Source organism: Ischnura elegans, chromosome 7 (assembly GCF_921293095.1).
Source record: "Ischnura elegans chromosome 7, ioIscEleg1.1, whole genome shotgun sequence".
In the NCBI taxonomy this organism is placed as follows: Eukaryota; Metazoa; Arthropoda; class Insecta; order Odonata; family Coenagrionidae; genus Ischnura; species Ischnura elegans.
The window spans coordinates 56,957,168-56,970,360 of record NC_060252.1 but is presented as its reverse complement, the minus strand read 5'-3'; the positions used below and the strand labels follow the sequence as shown (position 1 = coordinate 56,970,360).

At 35.4% G+C, this 13,193-nt stretch overlaps 1 protein-coding gene across 1 annotated transcript in view; it reads right to left on the bottom strand.

Annotated features, from left to right (window-relative positions):
* Window positions 1–13,193, bottom strand: part of LOC124162234 (head-specific guanylate cyclase) — a 342,294-nt gene that overhangs the window by 22,720 nt on the left and 306,381 nt on the right. The window contains exon 8 of the mRNA XM_046538695.1: window positions 4,124–4,290. Within this exon, the coding sequence (XP_046394651.1) occupies window positions 4,124–4,290 (167 nt within the window). The remainder of the gene's footprint in view (window positions 1–4,123; window positions 4,291–13,193) is intronic.

Below are 13,193 nucleotides of genomic sequence, written 5' to 3'. Positions count from 1 at the left end.
ACCTTTTCAGGGAGCATTCTCAAGACGAGCTCAAAGAAATAAGGCCGATCACGCGACTCCAAGGGTGATGTGGAAACTTCCGAGGATCCAAAAAGTTTACTTAGTTTTTCACCGTTGCTAGGCGCTGAACTAGAGGGAATTTGGAGATCTATCCTTCAACACCCAGGAACTTAAAGATTGAAGAGATGCGGATGTGTCTATGCGTTTACTTCCAAATTTAGCACGGGATTCATGAGACTATCCAAAGTAAAGTAGAATGGGCAATATATTTTGAATGACAGCGTATTAAAAAAAGAGTCTTAATAAACAGCCAGTCATTGTTTTCTAAACGAAAGTTTCTTTTATTTCTAGAACAAGTTTTTACTTTGGCAAAAATTCCAATTTTCAGATATATTGATTACTAGTGCTAGAAAGGAAACCAGTGACTCATTTTACAGCGCTCTGACCACAAATTACTTTAATATTAAAATCGAAGTAAAAATAGTCTAGATTAAAAATAAATTGAAAACCACGAAATATCATAGAAAGTATTGGAAAACCATACCAAAAGTGATGATGCCAAGTGTACCTAAGTGTAGCGCTAAAAAGACAAATAACTAAAGCGTAATAATAATGATTTTTAAATAAGAAAATTCAAATAATGATTATAATTCGACGAAAAAATGGAGAGCTGAGATATGGCACAATTGGAGAAAGTAAGTTAGCAGAATAATTTTTTAAATATGAATAGCAGGAATTTAAACAGACAGTCATAATCTCCTTGACGAAACGTTCTTATATTTCCACGACAGGTCATTAAGTACTTTGGTAAAAAATACTATTTTTAGGGAAATTGACTTTACGAGTACTAGGGAGTGAACTAGTGACTTCATTTTATATTCCGGTAATAACTTAAAACTTCAAGTCCTATTAAAAAGTCTAGATTAAAAATAAATTGAAAAAAGACCAAACTTGGTTTAATAACAAGTTTGCAGGAAATATAATTGAGTAAAATATTTTAACTGTACACAATTGTAAAGGAGAGAATACTTAAAACCCACCGCCGTACATGCGGGCAATTTAGCTGAAACACACTATGACATCGTTACATGAAAAATGAATATAATTAATGATCAGCATCGGGTATCAGACGGTTGATCAATATGATATACGGTGGAAACTATTTACAGGGAATTAATCCCCGTGGAATTTGGATCCATTGCCTCAGCTTGCAGGCAAGATTGATCACCAGGGCTTAAATCACCGGGAACATTTATGATTTACGTTACCTTAAAGATACATAGCATCCAGAAAAAATAATTGAGGCTCGAGGTAAAAATTATGAAGCTGAGAGCAAGTCTTTTCCGAAGCTTAATGAATCTTCCCGAAAGTGATAGATTCTCTCTTCCGCTTAGAGGAACTTACTTCCTGCCTATTGCCGATAAGTCACTGGTATTTTTTTGAAATGGAATTTGTGTATCTATACCCATTTAACAAAGCCTATTCATTGATAAATGGTTAATGTAAAAATAAAAAATACCAGCCAAAGAGAGAAAATAAATTATTGAAACCTAAAAATTCCATCACGAATATCTCACTCATTTCCTTCGCGAAAGAAGCGGACTGTGGCAAGTGAGTAAAATAATGATTTAATCAAATTTTTTTAAGAACATAACTCCACGAAAGATAAAAACGAAATACAAAATTGAGTACATTTACTTCCAAATTCAGCACTAAAATCATGAGACTGGCCAAAGTAATGCTAGATTGGGAAATTCATATTTACTTTTAACGAGTAAAAACAAGAGTTTTAATAAACAGACATCCATAACCTCCTTAAGGTTAAAAAGGTGTAGTTTCCTCCATATTTTGGATTCTTTGCCCAATGTTTAGACAAGGAGTGCGGAAGAAAAGTTCGAATGACCTTGAAGCTTTTTTCCCAAGGCCTATCATATAGTTCGGCCACATAAAAAAATAAGACAAGAATATATAATTACAATTGGTAATAAGGAAGCTCAGAAAATCGGTGGTGGCGTTGTATCGAGTACTAAGTATTAGGATTAGCTTCGACTACACCACATAAACGAATACTTAATATCTACGGCCGATCCGATCACTTTGATTCGGGTTAACAATTCGGCCTAGGAGAAATAGATTTTTCTCGGTAAATGCCTTCGTTGCGTGCATACACCTAAACCAGAAGAGAGAGTGAAAGAACGGAAACGAAGGAAATAACAAGATAAAAGATGGAATAAAATGATAGCAAAGAGAGATGAATACCCGAAGAGAGATAGCCTCCGAGAAATAAAAATTGAAATGGTGCCAGGGACAAGAAAGAGAAAGAGGAAAAGATGTAAAGATAAGGACAAAAAGAGGAAATATAGAGGAATAAAGGAAGAAGGCAGATATACAAGAAGAGGAAGAAGATTCGTGATAGAAGGACATTGTAGGGAAAAAAAGAAGGGGGAGGTGGAATATAAATGGGATGATATCAGAAGGGGTTGAAAAGAGTGAAATTAAAGTAAAAGAGTATGATAAATTGTTGGAAAAATTAATATGAAAAGTTAAGCTTAAAAATGAAGTTAGATTGATAAATAACAACTGAGGAAAAATAATGCTAATGAATGACTAAAAAACTAGAATTAAACCTAGGACTGAAAAAGAATAAAGGTTTATTGACACACTACCGACATTTGCCATGGTAAATAATTGGTAAATAATTTAGGACAGATGCTAGATAGAAGAGAGGAAAAAAAGAGCGGATACAAGAATAAATAAACCTTTCATTAACTTTTGAGTGCTAGGTTTTTCATCTACTATTTGAATAATATAGTATAGCAAGCTACGATCTTTTATTTATTTAAATATATCTAAGTTCCACCAGTAGGGTTGTTTCCTATTATTTTTTTATTGCCTAAATCGAAAGATTATTACTCCTGGAGTAAGTATTTCACGCTTTTAGATTTTTAAATGACAATATCTATTTTTCGCGATTAAATGAAAAGTGAAAAATTTCAAGCGCGCGAAAACGCGACGCATAAGTATGAATGCCGGGAAATCTCTCCGTGCGTCGTATTTCTGGTTCCCCCTCCCGCCCGGTGAGGTGACCTTGAGGCGAGGCTTAGCGCTGATACGTCGCAGGCTGCTAGCGGGTAGCTGAGTGCCCTGCTGGCTGGTTGCGCTTGGCTTAAATAAGGATTATTAATACCTTATCAAACGAGGAAAACTTTCCGACCTTAGCCAGTTTTAATAAGTGATTATTAAGACATGTTTCCCTGAGCTCTGCGCCTCATGCATGCATTGGTTACCTCAGACGATGTATAACTCCTATCTTCTCCTATAGAAACTAGGTCCCTGTGACGTCACGTGGAGTGGCATCGCATGGGCGCCAATCTGGTCCTTTTCAAATGAGGATAAAAATGGACCATTGCCATTCGTTTAAACCGGCATTTCTAAAACAAAATAATTTGTATATTATGAATACATTAATGGTGGGTAACGAATCACAATTATTGCCTTTTGTTTTCTTTGATGAAGGAAACTACCCTATTGAAGCCTGAATCTGTTGAAGTTGTGCAGGTGGGAATTAGCGGACAAAGCTACTCAGGATAAGGAATAAAGTAGGATTATGACCGAAAGTAGGCAGGCAGGACTTATCGATAAGCATGCATGACAAGTAAGAGGGGAAAAGGAGGTCATGACACAAAGACTAACGGATCCACTTCAAGAGCTCACAAACAAGAACAGGAAGAGCGGTAGGAAAAGGCTGACGGGTGCAGAATATTGGGACCATGGGTAGAAACGTGGAGGAAGATATTGACAAGTGAGAAGGGGGATAGGATGTAGGCTGTGTCGATAACATGGGCTCATAAAAGGCGCAACCCGCAAGAGAAGGCATTGTTGGCCATGGGCCATGATCGTCTCCTTCAAAACGAGGATGCCGCAGGATTTTTGGCCAACGGAAACACGGAGATGGGAGGAAAACATGACGGGTTTTTGGGTTGAGGGCATCATTGAATGTTTCGCGAACCATGCTCCCCGTATCGACCCCTCCAAAACAGCAGCTTCGGCGCACCATTGAACAAGCGGATCGATGCTCAGCTGTTTCGAGTTTTTTTTCCTCTCTCCACTCCTTTTTTAGTACCTTATAAACATCCAGCTGCCCACAGTATATGTCGAATTTGGAGTACAGGCTCTCGAGCATGTCGACTACCATCATCGGAGTGGCCGTCGAGCAGATGGATGTGAAGCCGACGATGTCGCTGAACAGCATGGTTACGTCCTCATGCCGTGTCGCCTCGATCGACTCTCCTGGTGGAAGAACGAGAGAAACACAAGAGTTGAAAAACAGGCGTCGGAAAAAATTGAAACACGATATCGCGAACACTTCCGGGACGCCAGCCGAATAAGCTGCACTTCGGAGGCTAGGTGTCAGTGAAATAGAGAGATAGGAGGGAAGGATCATAAATGCCCTGGAAAAGAAAAAAATGGAGATACAAGTTTCATGTGCAGCTACATGCAACTCCTCAAGCTGCCTCCATAGGCGAGAGATGTTAGGATACCATCGGTCAATCTGGTAGGGGGAAAAATCACACGAACGTAGTGCTTTCACTGCCTTAATCTGGCCTCCATTTTAACCCTTAATTGTTGAGTGTGAATCCTTAAATTTTAAGGGTGATAATCATTCCTTTGTCTTTCAATTTTCTAGTTTATAAAGTTTTTAGTTGTTGAATGTTTATTTTTTCATTGAATATGATCAAAATAATAGTATATATTATTGAAAAAAAAGAGAAAATAAAAAATTATGTAAACATAAAAGAATAATAGAAATTGCAATTTGCGATGTAAATATTATAATGTTACTCAAAAATGTATTAAAGGAAATATACTTTTAAAATTTCAAAATAATTAATAACCATTGTCCTCAATTTTTTAGTACATAACTTTCTGTTATTTCAAACAGCATACTACTCACGCAACACAAAAAAATGTGCTCCAAAATTATTGGAGTGTGACCTCGCTGATTGCAGTGAACATGGTTCCCCAGTAACGCTGTGCGCGCCTGTGGGGCGCCAAATGATGAGAATTCATATCTCTATCGCTTTACCATTTATTTTGGGCCTTGGAATATAGTGCGGTTACAAGGCGATGATTTTTACGTCATTTTTAATCCATCCGTTACTGTGGTAACTGTATTACGAGGTAACTCAGTTACCCCTAATTATGTTAATTTTTTATGAATATTTTATTATTTATTTTGTTCTTTTGATATTTTTTTGTATTTAAGCTCAACCGCTTTGTCGTTATTTAGGCGACGAATGAATTTTAATTTGCTTTTGAAAATTTAAATTTTTAATGGCGGGGTTACTGAATTAACCCGCACAGCTGTTGGTGGGAATAAAAAAGCTTGTTTGTTACATGAGTGCAGGGATAAAAGATGAATGCAATAAATTATATTATATTATTACTTCAATAACGCCTATATTCTACATGATGGCTCCTTTTATACTTGTTTTTTCATAGCACGTTAGTCAATGTACAGTTAAAATAGCAAAATATGAAAGATTCCTGCCATTTCGCACCAAATCAATGTAAAAGCCTAAATGTAGCCAACAATTCATTTATAAATTATGCGAAACACTATATTATATCATTAAAAAAGAACCATGGTATTGAATAATAAGAAAGACTAAAATACAACGTCTAATAGGGTGGTTTCCTATTATTTTTTTATTGCCTAAATCGAAAGATTATTACTCCTGGAGTACGTGTTTCTCGTTTTTACATTTTTAAATGGCGATATCTATTTTTAGCGATTAAAAGAAAAGTGAAAAATTTCAAGCGCGCGAAAAAGCGACGGCTAAGTATGAATGCTGGGAAAACGCCGTGTGACGTCATTCTGGTTCCCGCTGTCACCGTGTGAGGTGACCTTGGGGCGAGGCTTTGAGTGCTGATACGATGCAGACTGCAAGCAGGTAGCAGAGTACCCTGCTAGCACGTAGCGCTTGGCTTAATTATGGATTATTAAAACCTTATCAAACGAAGGAAACTTTCCGACGATGGCCAGTTTTAATAAGTGATTATTAAGACATGTTTCCCTGAGCTCTGTGCCTCATGCATGCGTTGGTAATCTCAGACGATGTAAAACTCCTATCTACTCGTATAGAAACTAGGTTCCTGTGACGTCACGTGTAGTGGCATCGCATGGGCGCCAATCTGGCCTTTTTCAAATGTGGATAAAATTGACCGTTAACATTCGTCTATACTGGGATTTCTAAAACCAAATAATTTGTATATTATGAATACACTAATGGCGGGTAACGAATCGCAATCAATGCCTTTCGTTTTCTTTGATGAAGGAAACCACCCTATTCATGAATTATAAATACTTGAGGTACCCCACACATTCATCCGCGTAAGTTTTCTAAGCACAGTCACGGGAGACTTAAAGCGTGGAATTTTATGTAAAAATAAAATTGACACAATAAGTTTACTAGTATTTTTTTTTTTCAAATTAGCGCTTACTTAAAAAACACACCTCGCATTTAGTACTCCCCTCTCGTACGTTGCCGACCGGTTTGCAAGGACCAGGGAAATGTTTCAAATATTCTATTCCATACTCCCTCAGAAATTAAAGATTACAGGGTAAGGTGTCAATAAGCAATAACTCACGAAGAAAGACAAAATTTGACACATAGGGATGGAGGTAAGCGTCCTTTTAAGACATGTAAAGCTATGTGGGGACATTATATGATCGACCCTGCATAACTTCGCGTAAGTTTTCTGAGCACAGTCACCAAAGGGTTAAAGGTATCAATTCATAAGTGATCAAAAATATCAGGCCAGCACGTTACCTCCGAATTTCTACGCCATTTGTTCATTCGCAGTAGTATTTTTACGAATCACTCCTCTATCCAATTTTTTTAGCTTACTGTGTTAAGGTTTGGGGAAGGCAATTGAAATGAATTCTAGAGCGCGGAACAGCAATCATTTTATAGTGCTGAAAAACATACCTCATGTACTAATGACTGTAAATACACTTATATTTTTGTATACAGCATACTGAAGTGCCTAATAGAAAGGGTTCTGTAATTTCATGCCCTGTTTCCTCCAAGTGGACTCGCCGACCTTGTTTTGACGGACATATTGGATAAGAGTTGTGTTACAATTAACTACTATTTTTGTTTGACCATTTAAGAGATCCTCGATATCATTCATAGTAAAATACTACAAATAAAATTTCTCTGAAAATTGAGTACGTTATTAATATTTCTGTTACATATCTATTTATCACTAATAATAAGTGAAGGTATTTCTAATTTACAAGGAGAAAGAACAGGTATGACTTAAATGATATGATATTTTGAAAACGCTAACAACGTAAGAGAAGCAAAAACATGTCTTCATGTAGCGCTCAGCCAGTTTGGATACATCAGACGAGGGTTGAATAAATGGGATCGGAAAAAAGTGAAACACGACAGCGCGAACACAGCCCGCACCCGAATAGGGCTTTCCTTTTTTGGGGGCCAGGTGTGTTCGGAGTTCCAATACTTAAATGTAGGCTCAATACGGCTTTGAAAAAGCACATAATAACAGAGCTATGGTTTTGGGAGGGCGATAAAAGTACACTATATGGTCTGCAAAACATCAATGGAAAAAATATGAAATATATACAATTCTTTCATTCCAAACAATATGTAATTATTATTTCAATCCACACACCAAGTGCACAATTAAAAAAAAGTGCATTAGGATTATGTCCCGTTTTTTACGATGTGGCCTCATTAAACACTGATATAATCAAGATGTTGGGCTAACTTCTAGAGTTGACACTGGAGAGAAACAAATCGATTCAAGTTTCATCATATGACGAGATTTACCAACAGAAATAGCAAAGGGAATAGTTGGCAAGCGATGAGATATGTAGGGTAAAATATTTAGGAAGAAGAATCATAAAACAGGGTTCGAAGAACAATGGATTAAAAAACGAAAGCGGGAGCACCTATCACGATCAGCTATTTTCAGGTTTATGGGTGATTTGCCGCTGGAGTCCTGGGACTCGAACGGTATTGAATGAGTATACAAGGGTAATATGATGGTGTTGTGCGGACGACAAAATCACCCATTGTGTAAGAGTTGGAGCTCAACATAGTACGCTGAAGAATAAACTTTTCTTTATTCCAAACTATAAGCAAACTTATTTATACAAAGAAATAGCCTTTAGCTACAATACGTAGAAAGCTAATTTTGGTATTCCAGTTAATTTTTAAACCAAAGGCACCAGCCAACTTTATTTATTCCATTTGTTAAATCCATACACTGTTCTAGCTCGCAACTTGTAAGAATATGCAATGAATAAATACTGTAATTGACCACTTAGACTTATCGTGGGATAAAAATATATTTACCTCCAAGGTAAATTTGTCAGTGAAAAAACATGCGTATTGATCGCCTGCAAATTATGTATTGATTGTATGTGAATTTAATATTTTGATCGGAATAAGTACTTTAGAACTTGAAAACGGGTGTTTATTTTTATTTTTTCAATGCTATTTAATATAATTCTTTTGCAATTCAGTAACCTTATGGAAATAATTATTGTCATTGGTCCACAAATGAAAAAACGGCTTCGTTTTCTCATTTGTGAACTTCAACTTCCACAAAGTTGAGCCTGACACCATTGAACGTATTGTCATTGGTATTTATTTTTTATATTTTGTACATTTTGCAAATATTTAATTGGCAATCAATGTTTTGTTAAAGTGTTTTCCCTTGGGTTATTGGGAAAGCATAATTATAAATAAATAAAAATTTGTTTATAAGAAGTCATAAATACAATGCCATTGTGCATCAATCAGAAAAATGCTATAAGATTCCGTTTATGAAGCGACATCATAATTATCTATGCAGTAGATACATTAATAAACGGGTTTGTTTAGATGGATTGAAAAAAAATAGCGTTTTCTCGGATAATGGTATGCAAACTCTGCGGAGAGAAATATAAGTATAAAGCGGATATTGAGAGGACGTATGACTCACGTTGACCGATCTGACTTATTTGACGCAAATTATTGCGTAAAACTTAACGATATTTTGAGTATGCATTAAGTAAGTACAAGTGAACTTACATGTGAATAAGTTTTACTAAAGTAATGCGTCAAATAAAGCAGATCGGTCAACGTGAGTCGTATGGAATACGTTAAATTTCTTATTACTTATTAGGGAAGTACACTTGTAAGTACTTGAAGGAAAAATAAAGCATAACTATAATGGAATATATTCCAATAGAAATGGTAAATTTTGAAAAATTAATTATCTTTTTTTCAATTAAAACATGTCATCCTACTTTAAAGACGCTAGGTAAATTATTTGCATTTTCAGAGACAAAATTTCTCTTATTCCATGATATTTTAAAAGATTTTGAGAATATTCCAGATCATGTCCTTCCGTTACTGACCTGATTTTCAAAATTTATTTAATTTAAATTCCAAATAAACAACAACGAAATTGATGTCTTCATAACTATCTCTTATTTTTAAATAACTTAAATATTTAAAATCAAATAATTGTTTCATCATTAGACTTGAGGTTTTACGGGACTGAAACCATTAAAGGATACAAAACTTTCCTCGTTTCTCATTAAAACTAACATTAATTAATTTTCTTTTCCATCTCTGGAGGTCAGATTCTTCAAACTATCACCATGTCCATGATTTGAAAGGATTCAAGCTCAATAACCCGCCCGTCTTTGGCCCAAGTCTTAGGGAGGGAAAACTTTCCAACAAGGAAGTAAAATTCTCTGAGTCTCATGAGGACCAAAGAAGTTCTAATAACAAACTTTGTGTGATTCCTTTCCTTTGCTAAAGTCTACAAGGAGGTTCTAGACACTAACATATATCCGAATTGCTGGGTTAACTATTCTCTAGCACTCGTGTCAACAATGCTAAAGAAAGAGAGGACTGGAAAACGTGTGATTAAAAAAAATTCTTTATTATTCTCCCGAAATTAAATTCATCACATTCACCAATGAACTTTATTACCACGCATGAAGCAGTCGAAAATTTAAAAATATTAATTGGAAAGCCGTAAAACGACCTGAAACACGTTGTGAATTGCTGATTAGGAATAAAGGTATTTCAGAAAAATATATCTTGAACGTATTTCAAGAAATAAATTTAAAATAACCATTGTTCAAACAATGATAGGCTATTCACAGCTACGTCAGAAGTTAAAAAAACCAATTCAGTGATAGGCAGTGAGAGTGAAGTAGAATAAAATTTTTTTTAAACTCATGTTGTAGACTTGATCGAGTCACTCAACCGAGAGAATTTAGAAAGCTTCTGGATGTTGACACTCAACAACCGCTCCCATCAGAAGCAATTACAAGCTTACTTTTTCACGCGTGCCGCGTCAAATAATTGCCAGGGGCAGAATTTAATTTTAGAAAACACTGACTTAAATCATTTCTGAAACCCGTAGGCGTGAATTGAGATGGAATAAAACAACTGAGTAACTTAATTAAAAAATAAACGAATAGAGCAGACTGTTGAAATTTGCAACTGAGAAAGAATATTTTTTGAATCGTTGAATTTATATACTAAACAAACTTTGTGAATTTCCGCAGAATTTTTTTATCGATACGACGATTTTTGACGCTTATAGATTCTCGAGTCTTTCGACGCCTTAGCGTCACTCCGATAAAAAATTCTGCGGAAATCTACAAAGACTGTTCATTTGGCATGAATTTTCACCAAGTGAGAGCGGAGTCTAACAAATTCACTTTTAGACCAAACTTGACGGTAAAAGCATGTTCCCCAATCATCATAGAAAAATAAAAAGAGTATATGGTTTAAAAATATATTGTTCTGTGAAAATGTGAGAAACCTACTTATTTACATAGTATTTCACAGTTAAGAATGAATTGTTACTCATTTGAGCCAATGAAGGAATTTCAATACGTGTTAAAGCACTTGACTTTTATCTGCTATGACTAACAATAGGTCATCACGGTCACACTCAATCCATACAGGTAAGAAATATATAAAATAAAATATTTTGATGAAAAAATTTTATCTGAGGATTCAATAATTAATAGGTGCTTTTTTCGTGTAGTAGTTCAATGAGAACGCGGCGCACTGTTGGCTTGACGAATTTTTCGCAGGCTACTGGTTAGGATTAAGACCTAAGTATGAATAAATTACCACCAATTGTTAGACACAACGTGTAGAAATTTTCCATGGTTACGTTCAAATCAGCGTCTCTATTCATTGGTGAGAGCTTCATGATATCCAGGAATTCTAAAAAACTCGCAGAAAAAATGTACTTTAGGATTGCATTATTTATAAGAAAGATTATAATAGAGGATTTATTTTCGAATATTTGCAGTCGAATGAGAACGGAGAGTACAATTGGCTTGCCGCATGTTTCAGCAGGTAACTGGTTTGGATAAAGACCTGAGCATAACTAAATTACCACCAATTGCTAGACACAACGTGTGGAATTTTTCCAATTTTTTACATCAACATCAGCGGCTCTATTCATTAACGAGAGTTTCATGATAGCCAGGAATTCTAAAACATTCGCCGGCAAAAACTTGTTGAGCCAACATAAAATCTATACGCCACTGAATTTTTGAGATTCTACCGTATATTGGAAAGGAAATACGGGATATTGTACGAACAATTTTGAAATTTCTCCGAGGAATAATAATTTTACTCCCAGATATCTTTTCTTTATTGGAGTGAAATTCAGTTTTCTCAATCTCATCCCTCTCGAGATGGTTTATCTCTATATTTTTTTCCAATTTTTCAATCTTGGTACAGATCTTCAGGAACTCCCAAGTTTCACCATCTGCTAATCCGAGGATTCCAACTTTTTTATTCATTCCTGGTCAATCGATATTTTTTAATCGAAAAGAATGTTGGTATTGGATCGAGGAATAAATGAAAAAAGAAATCAAATTCTAAAGTTCACCTCCACTGCTCATAAGAGACCAATCGTGGTTGACGCACGTTATAACGAGAAATATCAACATGGAAGGGAGAAATGTTGTAGCAGTTTTTCCATGAAAATGAATTCTCTGGAATAAATTAAAAGGAAATATATAATGAAACGAATACCATAAAATTGAAAGGTAAATAAATTCGGCGGTATTTTTTGTCACAAGTACGAGCCAATTAAAAAGGTAATTTTCGAAGATTTATATTGTCAATATTTATAATATTAAGAAAGATTTTTCTTGGTTTTGAGGATGTTTTTGATACCTAGGGGCATGAAAAAATAACAACAAAGATTAAGAAAGTATAAACTATACATGGGAAATCCACAACTTGCTCACGGTGAATAATCAAGGGGTTCTTAATGACCATAAGTGCGTGACTTTAAAAATAAACACTTTTAGTAGCATTTTAGGAACAAAAAGTGTAATATCATTATCACCTGAAACGCTTTCCACCTATTAACCACATCACAGTATATGATGACTTGTAGTAGTGAATGACAACTAAAATGCATTGTACATGAATATACAAATATAAATGAATAAAAGTTTTGCTTGCGACGTTCTGATGGCTAAATTCTGGCAAAATAACAAGAGAAATCAGTAAATACCCTGCAATGTCTTTGATTTGTCAACGTGGTTTCCAATACAGACTGTCCCACAGGTCGTGTGTCATTTTTGACCTGTAATTTAAGTAACTTTGCATCGAGAAATATTCATGAAAATTACTTACACCTACGGTGTAAGGTCCTAATTTTTGTTGAGTGTAAGCAAAATTTTACAATTTTGACCTTTTGAACTCACAATGTGGGTCCAAACCAAAAATTTGAATTTATCTTATGGAGTTTCAATGTTAAAAAAATTAAGATAGAATAAAGGCTGAATTTCATTGACCAAGATGTCAATTCATGGGGTTTCGGACACGACAAAACCGAAAACAACACTTTTATTCAACCGTTGACCCAGTAAGGTCACCGTCAAGGTCATAAGGGTGGGAAAAAGATTAGGATACCAACAAAGGTGTCGATCCATGGGTTTTATAAGGTGCCCAAGTAATTGACATTGTCCAAACACACGTATTATTCACTAATAGACATCCAAGGTTAATACGGAGGTCAAAGGTCATAGAAGTAAACGTCCTGCCATCGTGTCAACCAACGTGTCGAACCATAGGTTTTACAGGGCGTCGAAGTCGGTTATGCAGTTCATAGATCCC